The sequence below is a fragment of the Larus michahellis genome, chromosome 1, assembly GCF_964199755.1.
Source record: "Larus michahellis chromosome 1, bLarMic1.1, whole genome shotgun sequence".
NCBI lineage: Eukaryota > Metazoa > Chordata > Aves > Charadriiformes > Laridae > Larus > Larus michahellis.
In genome coordinates this window covers 197,412,325-197,435,913 of record NC_133896.1, presented here as the reverse complement: position 1 = coordinate 197,435,913, position 23,589 = coordinate 197,412,325, and the positions used below count along the sequence as shown (strand labels likewise).

Here is a 23,589-nt window from a genome sequence, read left to right as displayed (position 1 = left end):
TTGTAGTGCAAGAAACATTGATAAGATATAGCACATACAGAAGAGCTCAAATATTCAAGACAGAGGTCTGAACCCATGGCTTATGCGCAGTGAACATATTGCAAAGTGCTGAGCTCCCACCTGGTGTTACCAGTATTATCTGTTGTTATCAGCTGATTAACACTACAAGCAGATCTGCCTTTAGATCCCACTCTTTCCTTATTAGCTCTTTCCATGAAAGGGCCTATTGAGAAAGATGTCCTGTGTATTTCTTCTGAAAAACCTAAACCCCAAGCAGCAGAATATCAGTGGTTCACACAGTCTGGAAGAAGTTGGCATCTACGTACAATGCAGTAACAGGGGGGCTGACATTGTCCTGAAAGAACAGGCAAGAACTGTACCTACACACCCAGCTGGCTTTTTCCGATTCGCAACTATACGGTAATTATTATCACTGAAGTGTACCAACAGTATTAACATTTCATTATGCCTCGAGACTGTAGTGAAAAATCGTTTATAAAATGAAGTTTAACATACTTCATGGATATCTACTTTCATATTACACTCATATCTTTATCAATGACCTGGACAAGGGGATCAAGTACACTCAGTCAGTCTGCAGATGACATCAAGCTGGGCAGGAGTGTTGATCTGCTTGAGGATCGGGTGGGTCTACAGAGGGATCTGGAGAGGCTGGATTGATGGGCCAAGGTCAATGGTATGAGGTTCAACAAGGCCAAGTGCCGGGTCCTGCACTTGGGTCACAACAACCCCATGCAGCGCTACAGGCTTGGGGAGAAGCGGCTGGAGAGCTGCCTGGTGGAAAAGGGCCTGGGCGTATTTGTCAGCTGATGGCTGAATATGAGCCAGCAGTGTGCCCAGGTGGCCAAAAAGGCCAATAGCATCCTGGCTTGTATCAGAAATAGTGTGGACAGCAGGACGAGGGAAGTGATCGTCCCCCTGTACTCGGCACTGGTGAGGCCCCACCTTGAGCACCGTGTCCAGTTTTAGGCCCCTCACTACAAGAAAGACATTGAGGTGCTGGAGCGGGTCCAGCGTAGGGCAACGAAGCTGTTGAGGGGTCTGGAGAACAAGTCTTATGAGGAGCGGCTGAGGGAGCTGGGGTTGTTCAGCCTGGAGAAAAGGAGGCTGAGGGGAGACCTCCTCGCTCTCTACAACTACCTGAAAGGAGACTGTAGTGAGGTGGGGGTTGGTCTCTTCTTCCAAGTAACAAACAATAGGACAAGAGGAAATGGCCTCAAGTTGTGAAGGGGAAGTTTAGATTGGATATTAGGAAAAATTTCTTCACTGAAGGGGTTATCAAGCATTGGAACAGGCTGCACAGGAAAGTGGTTGAGTCATCATCCCTGGAGGTGTTTAGAAGACATGTAGATGCTTTAGTGGTAACTTGGCAGTGGAAGGTTAACGATTCTACTTGATCTTAAAGGTCTCTTCCAACCTAAATGATTCTATGATTAATGCTTTTTTCCAGCTGCTATTAACTACAAGAATACTACTACTGAAAGCTGTCAGGATGTCTTCTTATGATTGTATGAAGAAATGAAAAATCAGTAAATGAATACTAAGCACAAACATTATTTTCTTTAACTGGATATTCTGAACTTGGTCCATCTTCCTTTTTGGAGTTGGACTGATCCTATGTCAGTGCCAGATGGCTGTCTCTGCCACGAGCAGGGGTTGGACCAGGCGACATCCATTGTTCAATGGTTCTACAACTTCTTAAAATTATTTCAGTGACTGAAGAAATAGCATATGCTTACGTAGAGATGTTACTGTGAACTAAATTTTACCCTTTGCTTTGACTGTGCAGTGCTGTAAAAACAGTGGAGTCACACTACCGTGTGTTTCAGCGTGATCTAGTCCAGAGCCACTAATTACATGGCTGTACACTGATCTTTATAGAGTCATGAGAAAAATAAAGTGATTAGAGGAAACAGTTACTCGCTTACTAAGAAAAGAAAATCTTTCCTCACTGTCTTCAGAAAGGCATCCATTTTTACGAAAGTGCCTTCCAAACACCTCTCTCCAACACAAAAACAGTACTAGATGTGGGAAAGTCAAATTAGAGGTTCTTTTTTACAGTAGCAGTGGAGCTACTGTTCAGACAGATTTTCGGACAGTTTCCATGTTCCATCACATGATGGAAATTTTGTTTAATTTTACTGAATAGATACAGACGACTTTCAATATCAAAGGGGTGAACTCACAGGCCAGAATTTTAAGGCTATTTAAATTTCCTAACTGATAGGGTGCATATCTTCAAAGATGTTTGGAGTATTTAACTCTCATTTGCCTTCTCAAGCACCTTTGATTCTGATTCACCTGATCCTGCCTTCTACTACTGGGTGGCTGCAGACACAGAATCACAGAATCATAGAATGGTTTGGGTTGGAAAGGACCTTAAAGATCATCTAGTTCCAACCCCCTGCCATGGGCAGGGACATCTCCCACTAGACCAGGCTGCTCAAAGCCCCATCCAGCCTGGCCTTGAACACTTCCAGAGATGGGGCATCAACAGCTCCCCTGGGCAACCTGTTCCACTGCCTCACCACCCTCACAGTAAAGAATTTCTTCCTAATATCTAATCTAAATCTCCCCTCTTTCACCGTAAAACCGTTATCCCTCGTTCTATCGCTCCACTCCCTGATAAAGAGTCCCTCCCCATCTCTCCTGTAGGCCCCCTTCAGGTACTGGAAGGCCACTATAAGGTCTTCCCGAAGCCTTCTTTTCTCCAGGCCGAACAACCGCAACTCTCTCAGCCTGTCCGCATAGGAGAAGTGCTCCAGCCCTTTGATCATTTTCTTGGCCCTCTGCTGGACCCGTTCCAACAGGTCCATGTCCTTCTTATGTTGGGGACTCCAGAGCTGCACGCAGTACTCCAGGTGGATGTACATGAGCGATCAGGATTGCAGCACACGGATACTCTACACACTTTGGCACGTACACATCTAAACGCATTTCGAAAACACAAGGAGAAGATTACAGAGCAAACAGTTTTACCAATGAACTGAAATGTTTTGAATATCTGAACTGAAGTACTTCCAGGATTTTTGTTCACACAAATCATCCTTTTCTTTTGTTCAGTCCCCTTTACAATGAAAGCTGGAGTTCATATGGCTGCAGAGCAACACACTCAACTCACGCTAAAGCAATTCCTACGTGATAGCTGTACATAAACATCTATTCTTTCATACTGGAGGGGAGGAAGGAACAGACAACTTGGCTGTATTGGTATAGTTATTATTTTTAGCATTTTGGATGAAGTCTCTAGTTTCCTTTCTGTACGGTTTTTTTTATAGAAGGCCGCAGGGGTTTTATGTTCTCCTTCAAGTAGAGAGCAGACTTTTAATGTAGTGAAAATGCAGGTTTTCCATTCTGCAGCTCACCTAGATCTGTTTCCAGCTATTAAAACCATTGTACAAAATAGCTGTTCCCTATAATACAAAATTCTGCTATAGCAGAAATAACACTGGGTATCCATAGTACTGACATTTCTCATTTCCTTACCCTTGTTACACCACGGAGCAAATGGAAGCCAGATTCATAGGAACCCTATAATTACTCAACAATAATCATTGCCAGCAATAAAGCAGAATTAGCAAAGAACTAATTAGTGCACCACCCAGCACTAACAACACTCTACACTTTTTTACTGTTATTTTTAGCTACAAGCAGGAAAGACATAAATTGCTCTTTTATCAAATTGCATGAAAGAGCTTAGGTAAGTTAGATGTTTGCAGTTATCACTCTATAAAGCTGGAGTCTGCCCTTCAGCTATGTGGCATATATTACCCTGGAAGAAGACAACAGGAAGGCTGGAGACCTACCAGTGCCTGCTCCCTGCCGGTACAGGAAAGTGGGTCTGTGGGGGTGGACAGCAGGAAACACCAAAGCTACCAAATCACAAACCTACTATTTTCTTGTCTCTGTCCCTAGTGGGATAACAGGAGGGAATACAGAAGGGTTGGCTCTGCAAATGCCAGTGAAATACAGACCCTGGCACTTTTTAACTCGCTGGGTGAATTTCAACTATTTCTTAATCTTCTAATAGTTGATGGGAAATCAGTGGGACAGTTTCAGTTGCCATCTCACAGACGGAGTCCCTTTGCTCTGATTGTTGGAGAACACATTCTCACTGGCCTGAATCATTACTTGCCCGACTGCGGGCAAAGATGGTTTTGTCACTAGACGGTGCTACCAGTCATTAAATGACTAATCCCTGTTCAGCTAGACTTGTGGTGGGAAATGAGACGCATCACTTAACACTTACACTTCGGTTAGAAAAGGGAAAAAATGTTCTTCCTTCCCGTGGAAGGAAAATTGTGAGACTCGATATGTTAAAGCATGCGCTATGTTAAAAAATATGCTCCAACTGCATGAGGACCACATAGCTACCTTGCATGAGGAGGTCTTCAATCAGGTGTCCTGGATATCAAACAGGAGAGGTTTTTTGGTGCTATTAAGGATTTGGTCCAGCCTTTGGCTGATCTCTAGACTTATTTATTTCACAGGACCAATGGCCATAGACGGACACAAAACACTTGCCCTTCCAGCAAATATTTCCCACTTGGAGTTGCCCTAAGCCCTGACCTGATTCCTGATCATTTAGAGAGCATTCACCAGCAGATCAATGAATATAACTCCATGCTATAGCTTGAGGTCAGTTTAGTCCAAGAGAGAGGCTAGTGAAGCGAAAATAAACAAAGTTTTTCATAAAACCCGAGAAGAGTGTTGAAGTGCATACTTGAAATATTTCCTCTGAACTCTGCAGCGCCGCTGCTTCAGCAGTTGGTGCTTGTTCAACGTGTGCTACGTGGATGCACCAAGGCCTGCATACATACGTTTGCCAAGCCGAATGACAGAAGTAATATGACTATTTCTGAAAAATGAAGTGTTTATGGCTTGCTCAGTTTCAGAATATGTTTCATAATCTTCAGCACTCACAGTGTGTCACTCATGGGCTTGCAACATATTCCCTCTGAACAGAAGCCGCTTTGTGCTCACCACTGAAGAAGCGTGTGCTGTGCGAGTGCCATACTGTATTTTGGCAGTAGCTGTTAGAAGTAAATTTACAGAGGATTAAGGAGATGGAAGGCAGAGTGCCTTGTACTGTAATTCTGCAGAGCATTAAAATACCCTGTTTAAAGAAGAGATGAGAGATGGCTGCTATTCAAAATCTTGGGGCCTGAGGTTCTATTTGTTGGGCAAAATTTCTGTTTGGGCTTCAGGAAAATAAGTCCTTGATCAACAGCAGCTGCCCTTGCCCAGAAGGAGTGCGTGAGGACACCTCCCGCCTTTGGACGTCACCTCCAGCTCGAGATGGGAGCCGTCCCCAGGGGCACAGGGCCACCAGGACCCGTGCCAGCTGGAAGCTCCCTGCCGGTGGCTGTGCCGCCTCCGGGATCAGCTCGGGGCCCTTCCCTATTTCCAGATGTGCTCCACAAAGAGCAGGATCCAGGGCCTGCTCTGGCTTTATGTGCCCTCAAGGCCAGAAGAATGAATGTATGTGCTGAGGACATGAGCCATTTTTGGCTGTCCGGTGCTACAGTAATGGGATATACAGATAAACACAAAGACTGAAAATCAGTTATGTATGCTTTGAAGGAAAAGGCAAAGTACTTTATTTTCCAAGTCTAGCCTTTTTCTAGACTTGACCTTGGTCTGCACTGTTAAGAATCTGACATTTTTTGATGGTTTATTTCACTTTCAGATTTTGGCAGGGTCTAGCTTCAGATATGCCAGAAGTATGATGAGATAAGTTGTTCTCCAGACAGAAACAGAAGCAGAAAACAGGCAGTTGCCTACAAAAGATGGTCTCTACTACGGGTTTCACTGTAAAAACACTTGGCTCAGTTTTCAAAAGGAGAAGCCTAAATCTGACAATGGAATCTAAGCAAAATGGAAGTTAAAGATTTTAAATAACCATCTTAAGAGCCCACATGTTGCTCTGAAACCACTGGTTAAAACTGAACACATGATAAAGGTTTTTTAATTTTGTAAATGGGCTGTATTTTGCAGTATTTTTTTACACTGTAGTGGCAGTTAGAAACCCAGGACCCATGGTATCCTGTTGCCACCGCGTTATGCTCTGAAAGCTCACTTATTACTAAGGAATCACATTGGCCTACTGAAAATTACAGTTCCTTATTTTCTGCTAGAGCTTCATCTTTAAAGACAAACAATAACCCAGTCTAACCAGCCTGGACTCTGCCGGTTTACCTGCGCTGGAGGATGTGCAGGGAAGGCAATACTGGCAAAAGGTGAAAATTCTAACTGTGATGCTCCATTTGGGGAACAGAGCTGGGACTTTCATTAATCTTTCTGCAACTCCAAGCCAAAGTCAATTGCTAAAAGTAGCTTAAAACTAAGTCTACAAAGCTGCTATTTGTTGAATGTATTTCAAAGCATTTCCTTCATTCATTGTTTACTGACCTGGCCTTTCCTCATCAGGGGTAGAAAAACATACTGAATGTTTATCACCTGCAAGCTGGAATCCCCCTGGAAAGAACTTTTTCAGGAAAATGTTATTGTGGTGAGCACTTTCAGGGAGTGCTGGACTTTTAAAGTTTCTCATGATGTTTTGCATTTTTCTTCTAAATGAACAGGAAAAAACTCATCTGGCTCTCATTTGAATTCTCAACGGACTTTAGAAAGGAAATTCCAACCAGAATTCCACCAGAAGTGTATTCCTACACCTAAAATCTACGTGGGAACTATGCTGCATGCTTGTCTCAAACCAACAGCAACCAAGAGAATCAGAGGTAAGGCTGGGTCAGCAGCAGACCTGCTTGGTCCACACAATGGCAAAGGTTCTCAGCAGCGGGGCTGGTTTTATAAACCAGGCTTCAATAAGGTGTGTCAGAAGCTTAAATATCTAGTTAACCTGTCTTCACAGCAGCCATTTTGTCATCCTTGTAGAACATTTATTTGTATGCACGGGGATGTCTGGATATAAAGGGTGGGAATCATCTCGCCTATCTGCAACTGCATTGGAGCTATTCATCCAACATGCTCCTGAAGGCTACGGAGAGAAAGAGGCACTTCCATGAAAATATTCATTTTATCTGAAAGTTAATGTCTAAAAGAGGTAAAATGGCTTGTGCCCAGAAAGTGCTCATTCTTCTCTAGGGACTATACAGAGAATTTGGGAGGAACAGGCATATAAAGCTAGCCATATTTCTAGTGGGACGAAATAAATTCTTCTTTGATGCATCTTCTGTTAATGTACTGTGTGCCTTAAGGTCTGTAATTTCACCTATTTGCACCTGATTTTCTCCATTTGCAGTGATGGTGTAAATGATCTGTATTCGTGTTTGTAAAGGGATTTGAGATTTATGTAGGAACGTTCCTGTGTAGGTGCTCCGTGTTTACCACAAACAGCATGTACTTCCCACACAAAGCATATCATTGAATTAGAGCTACTTGACCTCAGAATCCACTAATCTCAAACACAAACAAGGAAGTAAGTACCTGAGTTGTTCACCCCATCTGTGTCTTATTCATCAATTCACCTTCTGGTTTCTATAGGATATACGTATATCTCACTTACCAGAACTAAGCCATGCTTACCAAGATTTCCCCTGCAGCTGATACTATACATTCTTGGTATTCTGGTTTTCTTTAAATATCTTAACCTTATAAACAACTCCAAGCATTTCTAATTTTTAGAATTTGCCAGAAAGAAAAAGCTTGTCTTTCCCTAAAAATGCGGGCTGTCTCTGGACAAAGATGTTAGCTCAAAGCACAGGGCCAGCATAGCTAGTTCTAAGTTAAAGTCAGGTTGAGGGCAGGTCTTCCCAGGGAGGTGAGCAATTCCTCTTTCCAGTGCCCTAAGAGCACTGTTCCTAGCTCTCCTTAGATGTGTCAACTGGTTCCTCAGTGAACGATGGGGACTAATGTGCAAACGTGATGCCTGCAAAGCCTCACCAGAGGATTCTTATAATTGATGTGAAGACGATACAACTGATTTGTAGACACATAACTGCACCTTGCTCGCTGTATCAGTTTCCTACAACTGCTGTTGATTGCATTCTTCCCTGGGCTTTGCTTCTCTTTCAGTTTAGAAACTTTGGGAAGAAATTTCTAACAGCAATTTGTTTGTGCCATGCCTGTTTGGCACGCCACGCCGCACTACTACACAAATAAACAGGGAACACGATGTAACACCACAGCAGCAGATTTAACTAAGATCCAATTGTACTTGATGCCATCTGGATGTGGGAAGAATGTTCCCTTAAATGAAAAATCTTCGACAGAAAAACAAGTTCACCCTTCACAAGTATGTACCACAACACAGGACAATTCACCATCTTTGAGTTATGACTTCATCGGTATGAAATTGGCCTAGCCATGGCGTTTCTCCTCCAACAGGCAGATGTACTCTCCATTCTATTGTTCCTTCTGCACATATCTGAATTCAGGGTATCCTTTAGAGCTATTATGAAGCCACTTCTTTCTAGGAAGTGGCAACCTGTCCCGTATCACCTCTCAAATAAATTACGTCTGGCTGAACCACCAGTGTTAGGATGGGGGGCGGCTACTGGCTCTTGATTTAGATTATGAGATTGTAAGCAGCCAAAACAAATAGTTCATATTTCCAGGTGCAATTTATTAATTTATACGTCTCATTTTTACTGTGTTCGTCACAGCAGAAACTCAGTGACAGCTTAAGCAAATGCTTTGACTTGTAATACACGGTCACTTGAAAAATTAATGATGAGTTCTTTTCCCAAAAGGCTTAAGGACAAACACATTTCCAACATCAGGGCCTCCGAAGAGGAAATACCTCAGGGAGAATATTGTTATTAGGTGACACTGAGCAAATACTTAAGCAGGAGTGATTGAAGCAGACTGTGTACCCTAAGGATTTAATGAGCAGCTTGGAGGAGTTGATAGCCTGAAGGCATAGCCTCAGGTCATTAAACCTCAAATGGTTATTAATCTCCAGGAAATGCTTTCTGTCAAGGTCATTAATGCTATTATACATTGGAAATTGAGGGTGTATTGGGAAATTAGCATGTAGTCTGTTTGCAGGAGAAATGCTCTCAGTAGGCACAGGCAGGTCATTTCCAGGAGGACGCAGCAGTGTCCCTGAACGAGCCACCCGGCTTGCCTGAACTTCCATGTCACTCCCTGCACCATTTCTAAGCTAACTCGCTCTTTTGCGACACTTAACACTGTGTCACTACGGGAACTTTACCATGCATTGAGCAGCTAAATTAGCAGCTCGGCAAAACTCCAAGGGATAACATTAGCTGAAGTCCCTCCTGCTGAGTAGAGATACCTGAGCATATGTTTTTAGGTTGGAGTTCTGCCCTGCCATTGCCTCTTTTTAGAATAAAAAGAGGGAATCCGATTCAGTTCATGTATATACTGCTGACCACAGCATTCGACTGAAGGGTGAAACTGTACAGGTGTTGGGATCGTTACCCTTCTCTGAGAGTTTTTCTAGGATAAAGGTCTCCCTCCACCTCACTGACTTCAAGCAGTAATACCTGGAACCACAACAAATACACCCACTGGTGACTGGGGGGTTAACAGCACGAGCCTGACCAGCAGGCAGGGAAGGGCAGTACCTGGCGAGATCCCAGTCTAGGACCTTCCTCTTGGACCCCTTCTTTGTGTCGGGCACCTCCTGAATGAAGCTGCTGCTTCACAGTCACTGCTGTTATATTACCTTCCTATCAAGTATGGAAATTGCTGCTGCACGGATGCCAGGACTTTTTATAAATAGGCTCCAGAGTTAGGCAGTTATTTGTTTGGTGTGTTTTATGCAGCTAACAGTAAAGATTAGAGGTTAGTGATTTTATTTTTTTTTTCAGGTTCTACCGCTAGTTTATGATTTGAATTGGGCAAATAAAATCCTGTAATTCTGTTAAATTATCCTTCTGCACCAGATTTTTCCAGCCGAAAAGGGCTATAACCACACCTACAACAACAGATATTTCGAACTTTGAATTAGACCTATTTACAAGGCACCTGGAGATCTTCAGTTTCAAAACTATTATATTATAATGATCAATGCTTAGTTTTTAAGGCAGTGCAACAGACTGCAATCACCTAAATCTGTCCTTCTGCTCTACACTAAGGAGGGAAAACAGAAAATTATTACACAGAAGGATCATTTTGATTACATCCCTGAGGATGATTTAGCACCCTCATTATGCAGCTGTCCAAATTAAGAGACGAAATCTTTCTTTATTAAAGAGCCTGAGGAGATGCAGAAAGTAACAGTATACTATACTAAGTAAAAAAAAGAGAACAAAAAGGACATCATGATCAATTCTTCTGACAACTTCTGCATTAAATGATCAATTCTTAGACATGCATTGCTATTTACTGTTTGATGAAGTGCCCTAACATTTACTGGCATCAGCCAGGGCACCCTTACTAAATGGAATTTACGCAAATGCTATTTCCATTACATGTCTCTACATAAGTGGTGGGAACACACCCATCTATGGGGAACCTGAGGGCAAATTCACTGTTACTCTTTTGTCTGATTGGTTTCCTGAGAGATAGTCATTCCATGAAATTGTTAAGTTATTGGAGTGCACTTTTACAATGACATTGAGAAAAAAACACCTTGTATGACATGACTACACAACTTTTGCATGTATTTGTGTCCTTGATTTTGTGAAACATATAATATATATACATATATATCTGTTTAGGCACTGACACTGTAAAAAATGAAGTTACACTTTTAGAATGTAAAAAATGAAGTTAGACTTTAAAAATATAAAAATAGTTGAGTATTTCTAGAAGGAAACTTTAGCTTAATTTATATGTTAGACATCATTCCAAATACTTGAAGAAGAACTGCATACAGGTCACAGTAAAGAAAATTTTATTTGGCAGTAGTGGCTTATACATGGCTGTGAAGCCATAAATCAGATAAAATAAGTATTTGGACATTAAATTATTTTTGGACTTGGAAAATTCCACTAATGCTATATTTTTGTAGGAGTACGTTCCTGTAAGCTAGATCGCAATCAAGCGATACATTTAAAGTCGTCTTCTTATGAAGAAAAGATGAATTTAAACTTCTGCTGTAAAGGGTTTAGTGCTGTCTTGAATAAGATCGCTTTCCTGATCTGGATTTTCAACAGATTTGTGGCATTGAAATCACTGCACCTAAGCATGTCTAATATTTATTTGCTTGCTTGCTTTGCTTTCCTGGATTGTGCCACATGGCACACATCATACTGCTTACATAAGAAACAGATTTGAAAAAAAACCCTTACATCTTTGATCTCTCCTGTATTTTCAACAAAATAGACAGTTCCTTACTGCTGGGCTCCTTTCCTCTTTCTTTTATTTTCATAAGTATACCTCTTCTTTCTGACTCTCCAACTTTTTTTATTGTCTTGGTTTCCACACCTATCCCATTAATGCTCAGGATACTTCAGTGAGTCTCCGCCAAATTTCATTCTTCCATTTGCTCCGGTCACTGAGTTTAGGAAAAAGTTGAACTCCACTGTCTGTGAAGGCAGTCACATTTCCTTCAGTGGATCTCACACAAAAAAAAAAGAGTAAGGAATAACTTGATAATACCACCATCTGACTCATGGACTGATAATAACTGCAGCCACATCCTGTAAAATGACCAGTTTAAAAAAAAAATTAACTTGGCTTTTTCTCCTCCCAAGAATGACCATGCTCATTTTTATCTTAAAAAGGCTTCATCCAAGAAGTTGAAATTAACCATAGAAAATAAGACCAAAGTGGAAAGTAGAAGTTCAACTAATCCACTCTCTGCTGAAACCTGCAGGACTAATATTTACTCTTCCTTAGAGGAATCCTGGATACAGGACAACTCCAAAAAATATACGGTCTGAGATACACCTGACCAAACAGGTTGCTTTGGTCTCAAACTGGCTAGGTGGCAAATTTACTACTCTACGCCGAAGTAGATGTTTTGATGATACAGTTCCAGCTCTGTTCTCAGACGGGGACGTTAACTCAAGCAGTGTTCGGCCACTGTGGCTGGAATGCACTGCTTGCTTTTCCAGCCCTTGCACTTAACTACCTCTGGACTGCCACACCTGTTAGGTATTCATCAGAAACTCAGTAAACTTCTCATTTTTTCCTGCAAACGGTAGCTTATATTCCTGCCTTGCTGGCATCTCAGCATCATTTGCATCTTTGCTTACAGAAATGGTGGCATTTCATACAATGCTGCTTTCCATGGTTTGTAAGGGCTGCTGGAGGATAACCTCAGCTGCAGTGCCCAGATTAGTTAATCCTCACTTCTTCTGATGAATACGAAAGAGCAGGTCTCTCCAAACGATCACAGATTTGTTTGCATGAGCAGTCTGCACAACTCTGAGTTTATGAAGGCAGAAGAGCGGCCTTCAAAAAAGCAAAAATACCAGCGAATGAAAAGCTAAGAATGCACTTTGGGTGAAACATGGAAGAGAAAATTGCCAATTCCTCAAATAATATTGTTTACTTAACAGTATCCTGTTGGGGGGAACTATTTAACCGCAATGACTATGAGTAACTGTGAGTACTCATGTCATGATAATGTGATGGATTATCATGAAAGTCTACTCTTAAGAGAACAATGTTTGTGTCAGGCAAAAACTGCTCTTCTAAATAGACCACAGTTATCGTGCACAGGGCACAAATAACAAGAAGTGTGTCTGACCAGCCAGGAGTATGCTCTTTCCAATAAATAAAATCCCCAAATTATAATTTTTGTCATAAATACCTCTCCAAAACGGTATTTCACAGTGAACATTTTTACCAAACACCAGACACTCTCACTACTAGTAAATAACCTGAAGAGTACGCTCCTATTTAGCATGAGTGAAAACAGCAGAATTCAGCCCTAAAAGCTTTTCTATACAAAGCCTTATGAACAGTTCACAGATCACTATGACTGTTTTCCTCTGCTTCTGCCGAGAAAAATGTTCAGGCAAATATATACTTATATATGAAAAATTTCTTCACTGAAAGGGTTGTCAAGCACTGGAACAGGCTGCCCAGGGAAGTGGCTGAGTCACCATCCCCGGTGGCATTTAAAAGACGGGTAGATGTGGTGCTGAGGGACACAGTTTAGTGGTGGACTTGGAAGTAGTAGGTTAAAGGTTGGACATCATGGTCTTAAAGGTCTTTTCCAACCTAAACAATTCTATGATTCTGTATATAGCTGTTCAAAAAGATTGACAGGATTTGAAGAACCAAATCTCTCTATGTATAACCAAGTCTCTACATTTAGCTGGTGTCTCTGCAAATGCTCAGCATACGTAAAGTAGTAAAGAAGCATTAATTAGTATTACTTTGGTCTCATATTATTGTTTGTTTTCAGTCTGAGAGCCTGAGCAGTAACACTCCCCAATGACCCCCTAAGGCCTCAACGAAGAGATCGCACGCCTCCTCAATGCCTGCTTTCTTCTATTTCCTTTCCTTTAAAATGTTTTGAGGCTGAGGTAATAGCACACAGGAAAGATGACATTTACTCTCTCTTCCAATGCAGACAGGCTGTGAAGCAATGCAGGAGGCCTATCCCAAAATAGAGAGTTTCCTACATTTCAATTTGCCCACGTTGAGTGTGAGCGTTACTGAAGGCAACTCCTGTACCACCGAACTGAGGCGTATCTGCTTCCCCACTTAATTAATACCTGTTGACTCAGTTTTATGCATGTCTACAATCTGTCTTGGTAGCTCACCCTATGGGCAATGCACAGAATCCAACTAGATTTTGCAGGGAATTGCATGAAAAAATCCCTAAATGTCCTCTACTATTGTTTTCCATTTTTTGTGATAAGGAAGTTGTCATCGTGGTCGGAAAGGAGAGAAATACAGATGGAAAACGAACCACTTAAAAAGGCAGTCTTAGGAAAAGGTGTTATTCAGGTCTCTGTCAGGGGGATCAGGTACAATTGCTATGCTCCATTAATTTTTAATCACATCTGGCAAGCGGCCTCAGAAGTCTCCAAGACTTTATGATGCCTTGAAATGAAAAGGGCAAAACGTTCTTCTCCATCATTGTGGAAGAGATCAGGGCATTAGCATCTGTAGTAAGTGTGAAAACCCTTCCGAAGCAGCCTTTAAGAGCTGTGCGCTGTCAGTGCTGTTTAAGTATGGCAGTCAGTCATGAGACCAATAGCACCAGTTAATCTTTACCACGATGATACCATACCCCTAACGCAAATATGGCTTTCAGGAGATGGAAAAATGAGAAAGGACAGCATCACAAATGAGTTCCCAGGAATGTTAAGATGGAAGATTATCCTTAACTGAAATGTCATACATAGCTTTACTGTGGGTTTTTACCTTGGAATTACCTAGGAATTTATTTCATAAATATTTCATCCATAAATATACAAAATTTGTAAGAATTTTAGATCTCTTCAGCCAGCCTCCCAAAAAATAAATTTCTACTGAAAATACCTGTAATAGCCACGAAGAATTAAAAACACACAGTACTGGGCATCTACCTTGACTCCAGGCTATGATATATGTAGCTTGTTGTTGTGTACATCAGAGGCACATACTTTCACAGTACTCGCAGGGACTCCTAGTTAGGGGCAATTTCCTTTAATAAAAAGCACAACTGGGTATATTTAGAAACAATTTTAGTTTCCGACCTTATGTTTTTCCTAAAATCCTACATCCTAACTATAGTCAGAATCTTTTTCTAAGAAGCAATCTCCAGACGGCCAAATTCTTACTTCTGAGAATTATTTTTTTAATATCATTGCTGCCTCCTGTTATCTCAAATTCAGGAATGTGACCGTCTATGCTACAGAAGCTTCCAGGAGCTCGCTACAATAACCTTACAGTCATCTCTTCCTTTGTCCATTTTGGGCATTTGCACTAAAATACTTCAGTAGGGAAAGTAAATAATTCATCTGCAATGAGCATGTGCTACCTTGAGACTACCAGGTCTCTTCCTCTCTTTAATCATTTCCTTAGGATGATATGTTGATTCAAATAGGAAAATGTAGACCTGCAATCAAATACATAAGATGTCCTGAAAGAATTCCCAATTGGCCCACTATAAAGACAAGAGGGTTAAGGGGGAGACACATCAGAAGTATTCAAATTTGGGCTCATACTGAATATGTCCCTAATCTGAAGATATTTTGACACAACGTACATACTGGTTCATGCTGTCCCTTTTAAAAATCTCCTTCCGTCCTTAGGGTACGAGAGACTCTCTCCCTAAAGTGTTTTGTAACTGTAGATGAAAACGTAGTCAGTGCTTTACCTGTTAAAAAAATTCCCCGCTCACCCATGTTTCTTCCTGCATGAACACTCTGCCACTTGGAAAGCCCTCACATCCCTACCCACGCTGAGAGAAGTTACATTTTCAAAAGCGGAATTTAACTTCTATCAAGTTTCTGAAGGAATCAGAAAAACCGCTTTTTTTAGTACTGTGCTCTTTGATTCAGGAGGGTTATTTTTCCACCAGTCTAGGAGGTGAGCACTGAAGGGCTTTCCGATTAATGCTCACGGCCTTCAGGTTAGATGTTTTTCCAAGGTTGCTCTGCTCCCTGAGGGCATCCTGTGAGATAAGGATACTGCTCTGACAGCCCGAGATGTTGCTTTGTGATCCCTCCTTGAGGAGACCCAGTATCACCCCAGATGGACTCTGCAGTGATATCCAACAGTGTGAAAACACACCAGAAGTCTCATTTGATAAATAATGAATATGAGTATATTTTTATTACTGTTCTGATGCAGAAACTATATGACCCGCTGTGCAAATAGCAGAGTATGCTTTCTTTGAGACTTAACATTTTGGGTCAAGCTTTTCATGCAGAGATTTCTTTCCTGAAGTGTATGTGTACAAAAGTCCTACTCCGTCCAGGAGACGATACATACACATTGGCAGTAACCGAGGACTTAGAATTGTTTCATACATGGAGTAAGACAGAGTTCCTCTCCCTGGTAACTCAAAATTGAAAATGGTTGTAGACTAGACACATCATACATTGGGAGTAAAAAACTTCATTTTAGGAAACTAAAGCAATGCGATGTTAGGTTCCTGCTCTGAGCAGCTTCTCCCCACTGAGTACTAAGGGATCTGGGGAGACCCACCTCCCCAGGCTGAAGCCAGTCTCTGGCCACTACTCTCCTAAATCCCACTTTTAGAAGTGGTGACAGCACGAGAAAATCCTACGCCAAGTGGACACTCTGAGGATCTACCCAAGTGTATTATGGTGGATCACCACAGACTGAAACAGGGAAATGATTTTGCAGACTCAGACTGATAAAAAAATACCAGAACAGCTTTAGGAGGAAGCTGCCCAAGGTCAGAAAGCGAAGGATAAATCCTAAATTATAAATACTTTGGTGGGTTCCACATGCTAAATATTTTTGGCACTGTAATATATTCCATTTCTGTGACTTTTAGTGAACAGTTTGTATCAATCTATTTTTCAAGAAGAAAATTACTTTTCAAGAGTAGCCAGTAGCATCTCTAGATGCCTTTCTTGAACTGCCAGTAGCTGAATTGCCCTTGGACAGTTCAAGACAAGCTCCAAAACAATGGAAAAAACTCCAGCTCATTCACAGTTAATCTTTTTTTTTTTTTTAAATATATTGTGAAGAATAAACCATATGTGAGAGCCGTGATATTTTTATAACTGCAGACAGGGAGACACAGAAGGAGATGGAAGACGAAACACAGCATTCATGAACTTCTAAAACTCTCCTTGACAGTACATACATTTTTAATATAGCTTGAGATGTTATATACAAGTCTATTTCTCTTTTGAATCTTATTTAATAGAAGCTACATAGAGTTAATAATACCTCTAACAGTGTCAAATAGGAGATGACCAAAATGTCAATTTATAAGTGCAGCATACTGATATATTTTTAGTCTTCTATAAGCTGTATAGTTGTTTACTATGCTTGATAAGCTCGGACGAAATTAATCCCTGGTTATCCATTTTCTGGGCTGGAATACATTATGGATGAATTGGCAGGGTGAGTCCCATATATTCCTTATGATGAGCTGCTCAAAATTTTCTCCCTATAATTATGTAAAAGATTTTATGGCAAACATAAAAATGTGATCCTTTTATGTCTGTCTCCACAACGCAACACAACTCATAGAGCTTCACCTACTAATTCCCTCATAATGCTTTTAATTTCTGCTTGTGTTACAGTGTATTTCTACTATTGCTTCCTAAGGAAATAATATTCGTGTCACCTGTCTCTCTGGGACACCTTCCTGCACCCCAATATAACTTCAGAAGCTGTTGGCCAGTGTCAGTCATATCTGACAGGGGGATACAGGTCTCAAAGATATCATGTTTTAGAAAAGCTGGTGTTGGGTAGAGAAAAGCATACAAATTAGCATTCCAGTAAGGAAAAGGCATTTGTGGGGTGACCCACTATCCATGCTGAGAAGCAGCAGACAGTTGGCTGAAGAGCACACAGCACTCTGCACCAGCCACAGCGTATGTATCACTTTCCCAACAAATACATAAGGGGTGGGAGAGAGATACAGAGAGTTGCACTGGAAGAGGGAAGTAAGAACTTGGATTCAGTGAGGTGGGGTGGAAAAGGAATCCAAATCTGCAGGAAACTAGGCTACACTGATGCCAGCGCTCAGAATGCGATCCATTTAGCTCAATTTTACAATATTCTCTATGGTGGGAATAAAGGTCAACCACTACTCATCACTGGTCAATGGACTGCTCCAATTTTGGGCAGCTCCACAATGACTCATACAAGGAACATACCACTGCTGCATTCTTCGCCAGTGTTGCAGAAGTGACTGCATAATGTCCTCACAGCATTGTCCCTCATGTTGCCCTTACAGCCCCGTTCCTCTCACCCCTTCCTTCTTTAGAAACTCCAAGAGAAGAAGATGCTAAGGGGCTGTTGCACTGAGCAGGAGTTCTGTAGCCTACCCCTGCCCTGAGCTATGTACTTGCCTAGGCTGAAAAGTTCCTAAAAGAGGCAGTTGCAAGAAAGGACCCTGAAGCATCATATTTCCCAGTGCTACAGATCTACTAAGCTCCGGCACAAATGTCCCTAGAAGAGACAACAAAAAATGAGGAAATAATCAAGCCCACAGAAAACCAACAAGCAGCCAGCCATTCCCTAAATACAAATCAAGTTCATCATCTCTGGAGACTCATCCTCCCTTCCACAAACCACGTCACAACCAAAGGCTGTACAAAGCCCATCTACTACCAATACCAGTCAAAACCACGCAAAGCATCTACCAGAACAAAGCTTTTACTGAGCATTTCTTATGGTGTGAAGGGAGAAATTTGCACAAGTGCTACTATTCTTTGTGTTTCATTACAAACCTCAGCCAAAATCAGAACCCTGTAACAGTCAGTGCTGCTCAAATGTTCAATGACAAACGAGCTGGTACCTTACAGAGTTTACAGTCCTCACAGACAGGCAGAAAAGGAAAGGATAAGAAACAAAAACACAGAGACTTACGGATGGTCATCTTACGAAGGCAGGAATTTAGCTCCTCTGAGTTAAATGTGGAAGATGTGAGCTCAATCCACGCAGAGTAGAGACCAAGAGGACCTCCTCCCTCTGGGGTGAGTGCTCTAATTCTTGGGTTATTATGCAAGAGGGAGATAAGTCACATCCATCTTCAAATGAGTAAATGGATCCCAACTGCATGGAGGTGCCAGCATTTATTTCCTATTGTTCCTCTGTATTCCCAATAGAAGAGGTATTTACTTGAATGAGGCAGACTGAATCATCCTTGGGTGGGTGGATGGATGGAGAGGGAAAACGGGTCTCCCTCCGCAGGTCTTCAGTTAAGCAACCGCTGCTCTCCTTAGACTTTACAAGGAACGTAAACAGCTATGACAAATGGACTGGACCATCTGCTTAACCCTGGGTACCTAAAAACCTGAATTAAATAGACTGGGTTCTCTGCAAGACACATTGCCTCTCTAGCAAATGCCAGGGTTTCTTGATTTTTCAGAAAAATACCATGGTATTGCTAATTATAGTGGGCCTGACTTTCATCTGGAATAAATTAGTGTTGTTGCTGCCAAAGACTGGCCCAGAAAATCCATGTAAAACTGCAGGATCCTTGCAAGAAAATGAGGCTGTGTGTTAGGTGGAGCCTTGTTGCTAGGAAGGCCTGTTGTTGAATGTTTTAATCCAAAAGATTAAAAACATGATTTCACATTATGGTCTCTGACTTAGCATGGTAAACAGCCTTCAAAACCACAATCTAGTAACAGTGCCTTTGTCCCTGCTTGCCATCAATGGCAGGCTCTTTTCTCTTTCTTTTTTTTTTTAGTGTTATCCACAAAAATAAAACAGAATAAAACCAGAAACCAAGTGCTTTTTCAAAGGTAGAACATAATTTCATCTTTAAGGCAGAGAACAGAAAAGTGTGGGCTTTCTCTGACTGTGGACTTCTTGTAATTTAACTGAAGATAAATATTTAGATAACAACCAATGGGATATTTAATTGTCAGGAACTATTGTATTTAAAGAAAGTGCTAGAGATTTTCAGACTTGTTTTCCTATGTGTGTTGACAACCCATTCCCATCATTTACACTCTGTATGACATATAAATACAATCACTGCTATAATTTGTAAATTGTTAATATTAGGACTGCAGAGATGGCTATGCTTTCAGCTCTCTATAAAAAAGACGGCTTTTACATCAACATCTGGCTGAACTTCCATAACTTTCCCATCCGCTATTTGTATTTCTCCTCCTTCTCCTCGGCCTCCCTATTTTTTTCTTCTCATTGTTTCCCTGCCTGATTTCATCCGGGAAGCTGCACAGTCTGGCTGCTCTTGGCTCCTGTGATACTCATAAACCACGAAACAAATAAACACAGGGGGAAAGGACAAAACCAAAACCAGGAGGATATTTGGTAAATCTAACTATGTGGATCTCTCCTGCTGTGCACGTAATCAGGCAACGGCACCACCGGAGCCGAGACATGGTATCCCACCTACGCTTTCCATCCTCTCCCCTGCTCGGTTTGTGTGAGAATGAAAGGTCTTCAGGTCAGGATCACGACTTCTCATAAACGTGACCAGCACTCACAGAAACAGAACTGGCAATGGGACAATTGGTTCATTAAACGCTACTGTCCTAAGTCAGGGACTAACCCTTAGACCTGACAAACCCACAACAGGTAGAACAAAAGTAAAAGATTGTTGAATTTCAGGAGCTACTCTCAGTGCTGTTTCAGATTTACTTTTATTTGAGGGTAAGTTTTCCGTATCTCAGCTTATCTAAATGTAAAATAAATTCTATAATAGTACTTAGATTAAAGAGATCCTGTGAGTATTACTAATTGGAATTTGAAATCTCTGGAGGAAAACCACCATGGAGTATCTAATAACTGGAACTGCATGGACAGAGTCTCCAGTTGGTTACCAGTAAAGCTAGAGATAAGATACTAGGTTAACAGATACAGCAAAAGAACTTTAATAGGAAATGCATGTATCAGTAGCTAAAGTATTCAATGACTTTATCAGCACGCATTTGTCAAACTTTGTTGGGTTTTGTGTACAGCCACAGAAACGACTCCAAAAGGATCAAAAGAATGCTATATCTCATACCTGAAAAATAATTTTACTCCAAGAATAAGAAAATGAAACCACTTCTCACAAAGAAAAATGAACTTGTAAGATGATGCAGCTCTGAAACAAATTACATATATTCTACTAATCAATAAAATACAGTTGCCAAGGCAACACTGACATCAGAAAGTGAAGTACAGAGGTTTGTCTTACATAAACACATACACATACCGATATGTTATGTGAACTTTTGCAATCTAGCAGTGACTTCAAGGAAAAATATGTTTTTACAAAAGAACACATATTTTCCCAGGCTTGATAGATTCTTGTGTAAGAGCTTTTATGAGATTTTAGACAAGTTGTATTTTGTTTGGTAGTCTTTGTTCTTGTTCTTTTCTTACTGGAAACAAAGAAATGTTGGGAAAAAATTGCTTTCAATGAAAATTAATCCTCTCTATTGAAGGGACTTAAAACAGTGACAACTGGATGGAGGAAGAAACTCTACCAAAGCATTTGAATATCAATCCTGAGCATAGTTAAGACTAAAAAGTTTGAATTTGTAGATCCTACTTGTATACATTATGCAGATCTCAAGGGACAAATTCTCAGTACCAAGACTGTAAATAAGAATGTATTTTTTTGCACACTACCTACAATTCTCATTATATCTGTCTTTAACCCGAAGGCTCTGTTCTGCTGCCCTATTCACAACTACTGTAAACCCTCTGAGCTGAGTGGAACGAATCCAGAGCCAGACGCTACCGAGGATGTCTACAGGTGATACCAGCGAGCCCCTTCTAATGTCTAAAATTGTATTTAATTTGAACAGTTGAGGATATTATTTCATAGCTCACTAGCAGAGCCTTTCGGTACAAATGTAGGTTGCTGGTACAGGCTGCTTTTTTTCCCTGTAGCTAAATAAAGCCCAGGTTTCTCAGTAGTGTTCACAACTCCTTGCCCCTTTTTGCAAAAACCATGGCCAATACTCATTAGTCGTAGGATACCACCTCACGGCTCCCTAAATTACTTCTCATGTTTCACCCATCTGTGTGCTCAGCCACCTGGAGCTGGCAGATATTTTCCGAACTTGGATGCCATAGCAACCGGGGCTGAGGAATTAAGGCAGAACTATAGCTGTCTATTGAATTCGCTCTGGAAGCTCGGGTGGGCAATATAAATGTAATATAGATAAATAATATGAAGCATGAGGGTGTTTGACTGCTGGCTCAAAGGTCGGCCAGCATGCTCATTATCAGTACTGGGCTTTCAAGACTCTATTTTCTGAAAGATTATTTTCAAACAGTTTTTTAAAATGAACTAGTTTAACTTGTTCAGCACCTAAGTTCACTGAAAAACTCCAATGGAGATATCCCACTGAGATCTGGGTCAGCCTCCTACTTTTCAGTTTAGTTAAAATGTGAAGTTAACTCTATACAGCTGTATGAAATGTTCTTGTAACGATAAACTCGTGGTGTTTTTACAAAGAACTGAGAATATGGGATGGTATTTTCAGGTATGTATAAGCAATTACAGCCCAAACGAAATAGTGTCTTCATTCTTCATTGAGTTAAGTGATGAAAAGACTGACTATTATGTGTGATTACCTCTTCTATTAATTTGGATGTATAAATTAGACATGTTCCCACAAGCCTATGGAGATTTAATGCACTATGTAAGTGATAAATATTAACATACATCTATATTTTGAAGTCAGCGATTCAGAAGCACAAGAGATGTACACATCATTGTGCCTGTACCTACCACATTTGCTCCTGGTCACCTGTGTACATATTCCCGCAAACCAAATTAGGACAACAGAGCTGCCCAAGTAGGTCATTAGCCGCAGGAGGCATGTACCCTTGTGACAAACCAACATCTCCTGAACAAATAATTTGCTGAATCCTTCTTCTCTGACACGAGAGGACCCATTCCTTGTTCTATGTGTCCAAGCCAGGACACAGAGACACAGAGACACACGGGGGGAAGGAGTAATGCCTGGATGCTATGCTCCTCTGCACTGAAAAAGAAGGTGCAGAGGTGCTTTTTGGAGTTGGGGTTTAGGATGCAGGTATGGGGGTCCCAGGGACCCAGGCAGCAGAGGGTAGGTGCAAGCTCCAAATATTTCCCCAAAAGTAACTCAGGTGGGACCACGCTGTGACTTTTTCAACTGTACATCAGGGGTCATGGCTGGCAAAGGACTGCCATTTGCAGTTTTCATCCCTGCTCAGAGCCTGCGTAACAGGTGATAAAGCATGTAGCACTCCTGTTTCCCCCAAAGTCACCCCCAAATGGAAGAGCCTATTCATACAGAGTAGGTAAGTCCAGTTTTTGCTCCTCCCACAGCATTCCACGAAGATGCTACAGCCACCAACCCCTTCTGCAGGACCACCAGTTCCCATTCACCTTCTGCCCAAATGGTTGGCTGTGTTGGCAGATTTCAGGAACTGAGACAGCACTAACCAGTGATTTCACAAGACCTTCCATTTCATTTGCAATTCAGCAACTCAATTCCACCTTTAAAAGACAGCGACTGTTGCTTTTACCCATAGGTGGAAGACCATCTCCACAAAAGTCCCCTCAATCAATCCCTTACTTTTGTCTATTATGTCCACAGATTTAGCAGAAGCTTTTACGTGACACAGGATGATTATGTTTTACTGAGTCTACTTGCCTTCAAAAGCATCAATAAATCAACAAACCAGAGGTAATTAAGGAACAAAACAATGCGAAGGGCTTGATTTAAATACGCAAACCCCAGAACATTCAGGACTCAGCCTCAGCCCATCCTGTCTGTCCCTCTGTGCAAAAATGTTCTTGAAACAGTGAGTGAGCTTAGCTCGTCTGGATGTGTTCTGTGGATGGAAACTGAGTTTAATGTAGCTCCCCTGGCTTTTATCTGCTTAAATCAGAATCCTGTTACTATTCTAACTTTACGATCACATAATTAAAGCAATGTCCTAGCCAAAAAAAATTGCCTGGGTGGCCTGAATATTATACCCCCATATTTTTTATGAGGTGACCTTTCTGCTGAGTTCAAGAAACCATGCTTGATCACTAGATTTGGGTGGGAGTTTTGCTTGCAAGGATTATGA

General features: G+C 41.3%; 1 protein-coding gene across 11 annotated transcripts in view; it reads right to left on the bottom strand.

Moving 5' to 3' along the window:
• The window catches only part of STARD13 (StAR related lipid transfer domain containing 13), a 308,854-nt gene that overhangs the window by 48,847 nt on the left and 236,418 nt on the right, over nt 1–23,589 (bottom strand). The window contains exon 1 of one of the 11 annotated variants that reach the window (XM_074567806.1): nt 18,424–18,455. The exons of the other annotated variants lie outside the window; for them this stretch is intronic. Coding sequence (XP_074423907.1) covers nt 18,424–18,433 — 10 coding nt within the window. The 5' untranslated portion in view covers nt 18,434–18,455. Of the gene's footprint in view, nt 1–18,423; nt 18,456–23,589 lie in introns of those variants that run through there. 11 annotated transcript variants of the gene reach the window in all.